This window comes from Cariama cristata, unplaced genomic scaffold, assembly GCF_000690535.1.
Source record: "Cariama cristata isolate BGI_N322 unplaced genomic scaffold, ASM69053v1 scaffold23718, whole genome shotgun sequence".
NCBI classification, from domain to species: domain Eukaryota; kingdom Metazoa; phylum Chordata; class Aves; order Cariamiformes; family Cariamidae; genus Cariama; species Cariama cristata.
Window position 1 is genome coordinate 5,280 of NW_009630941.1, and position 2,114 is coordinate 7,393.

Here is a 2,114-nt window from a genome sequence, read left to right on the forward strand (position 1 = left end):
TGCACATGTGTGCAGTCCGGGAGGACCTGCCCGGCACACAGCTGCCCAGAAGTCACCGTCGGTCCACGGGGTTACGGGGTTAGGGAACGCCAAACCAAGGAAAAGATGCCTCAGCTCTGCCTCGCGAGGCTGCCAACCCCATGGCAGCAGAAAGAAACCTTCGGTCAGGACCCGTTGGCATCACTAGCTCGTGTCTGAAGTGCAGATTTTAGCAAGAGACGCTGGGAATTGAAACCATCAGACATTCATTTCTGTATTAGACTTATTTGAGCAAACCTCACCTGAGAGGTCAAGCCGAGTAAGCTTTGTTCCCTGTTCTCACTCATAACTGCTATGGGGCTGCACAGTTCATCGCCTAAGCAGGCACACCGACACGCAGGGCCGGACCCCGGCACAGCCCTACCGTTCTGCCAGAAACAGTCAAGAGGGTGGACTTTGCTGCCCCATGTTATAAAACTTTGATTTAAGCTAAAAAACGGCTGAAATCATGGTCCTTGGGGTTTCCAACCAGAGCGAGATGGCAAAGTTCCTTGGGCTATATGCAGTAAGGTGAGGGGAGAGGATGCAGGTGGTGCTGGCTGGGTACCGAGGACAAGAAGCCGGGCTGCCCGGGAGCAGAGAGGTGAGCTGAAGGGACCTCCTCAGTGCGTGGAGGTCCAGGAATGTCTAATGCCACCCTAAATCCCAGCTCTGAGCTTATAGACTCAACCCGGCATCCCGCACATTCCCGCAGGAGAGACTATCTCACCTGCTATTGCTGATGAACCCGTTACTGCTGGACTCAAAGTGGGACGCACTAAGAGAGGGATCGGGCTGCTAAATGTCGGAAAACCAGCATCTCCCTGGGGGTGGTGAACACCCCTTGTCCCGACGTTCAGTACTTGCGCGTCCCCGTGATGGGCAGCCCGACCACCGGCATCTCCAGCTGCTTCGACTCCATGGCAGCTAAGATCCACAGCGTGGGGACAGGCGGGGTGGGATGCTGCTGCGCTGCACTGCTGGGGCGAGCAGGTCCCCACCGTCTGCTGCTCCATCGCCCGGGCCGGCACCCACGCCTGGGTCGAGTCCCGCCATCCCCTACACGGCCCAACAAGAGCTCCTGGCAGCAGGTCATCCGCTACCAGTACAAACTCTTCGGCATCCACAGGCTCCGGGTACTCAGCCCTCCGTTGGGGGTGCTACCCGATGTTTATGAAAATGAAGTAAGAGTAATGCTGCTGCTCTGAGTGCAAACGAGCTGTTGTGACCTCTTGGTGAGAAACCAAGGGAAAGTCAAGAGCAGTTCCCCCAGGCCCGTGCTGGAGAGTTGGAAATAAACTCTTCCCGTCTAAGGGAGTTGGAGCATGAAGTCTCTGGTGCTGAAAGCACAGGGGATTTGGGATGCAACCAGCGAGTACTGGGGTTTACTATAAATAAAACCAACACAGTTTAAGCCATGCAGTTATTTTTCACACGTCATTTGTATCGGGGTCCTGACAGGAACTCTGAAACCATCACATGTTTAAAGAGTGTTGTTTTATTCCAGCACAAACTGTGCTTCTAACACAGGGCAGAAACTAGCTGTGAGTCAGGGAATTTGGAGTGTTACCAACGTTTGTTTTTCCTAACTGGGATATGGCTTTGGGGTGTGAGACAGCAACCCTAAGTCCAGTCATCTGCTGCGTTCCAGAGAGGGTGGGAAGAGCGCAGCCTCCAGCATCCCCGGCGGGGAGACACCCACGGGTGTCCTGCCTTCCACCATCTGACCCTTTCTCTTCCTCCACCTGAGTGCCCCAACCCTTTTTCGGAAGGTGCCTTGGCCTCCCTTGGGAGATCCATGGTTATTTGGGTGAGCTGCTTGTAAAGAGCCCATTTACTCCTGGGGGGCTGGGACGCCTGGAAGATGGGAGCCGTAAGAGGAAGCCCGCTGTCAGTTTGAATCATTGCAGCGAGGCCGTCATGTTGTTATAAACCGGGATCCTGGTCTGGGCACACTTTGGCGTTGCTCAGCAGCAAGCCGTGTATTAACTCTGGTTTATCACAGCCCGAAATTATCCGCTCCGGCAGCTCTGTCTGGAGGGGCAATAACAGCCCTATTCCAGGGGGGCCCCGGGCTGGCGTGTGTGTGTGAGGGG

At 55.3% G+C, this 2,114-nt stretch overlaps 1 protein-coding gene across 1 annotated transcript; it reads left to right on the forward strand.

The window, feature by feature from the left end:
- Window positions 1-487: 487 nt before the first annotated feature.
- On the forward strand, window positions 488-1,226 carry LOC104165983 (dual specificity protein phosphatase 18-like). Its single transcript, XM_009705768.1, has 2 exons — window positions 488-549; window positions 836-1,226. The coding sequence occupies exons 1-2, from the start codon at window positions 488-490 to the stop codon at window positions 1,224-1,226; spliced, it is 453 nt and encodes a 150-aa protein (XP_009704070.1).
- The last annotated feature ends 888 nt before the right edge of the window (window positions 1,227-2,114 follow it).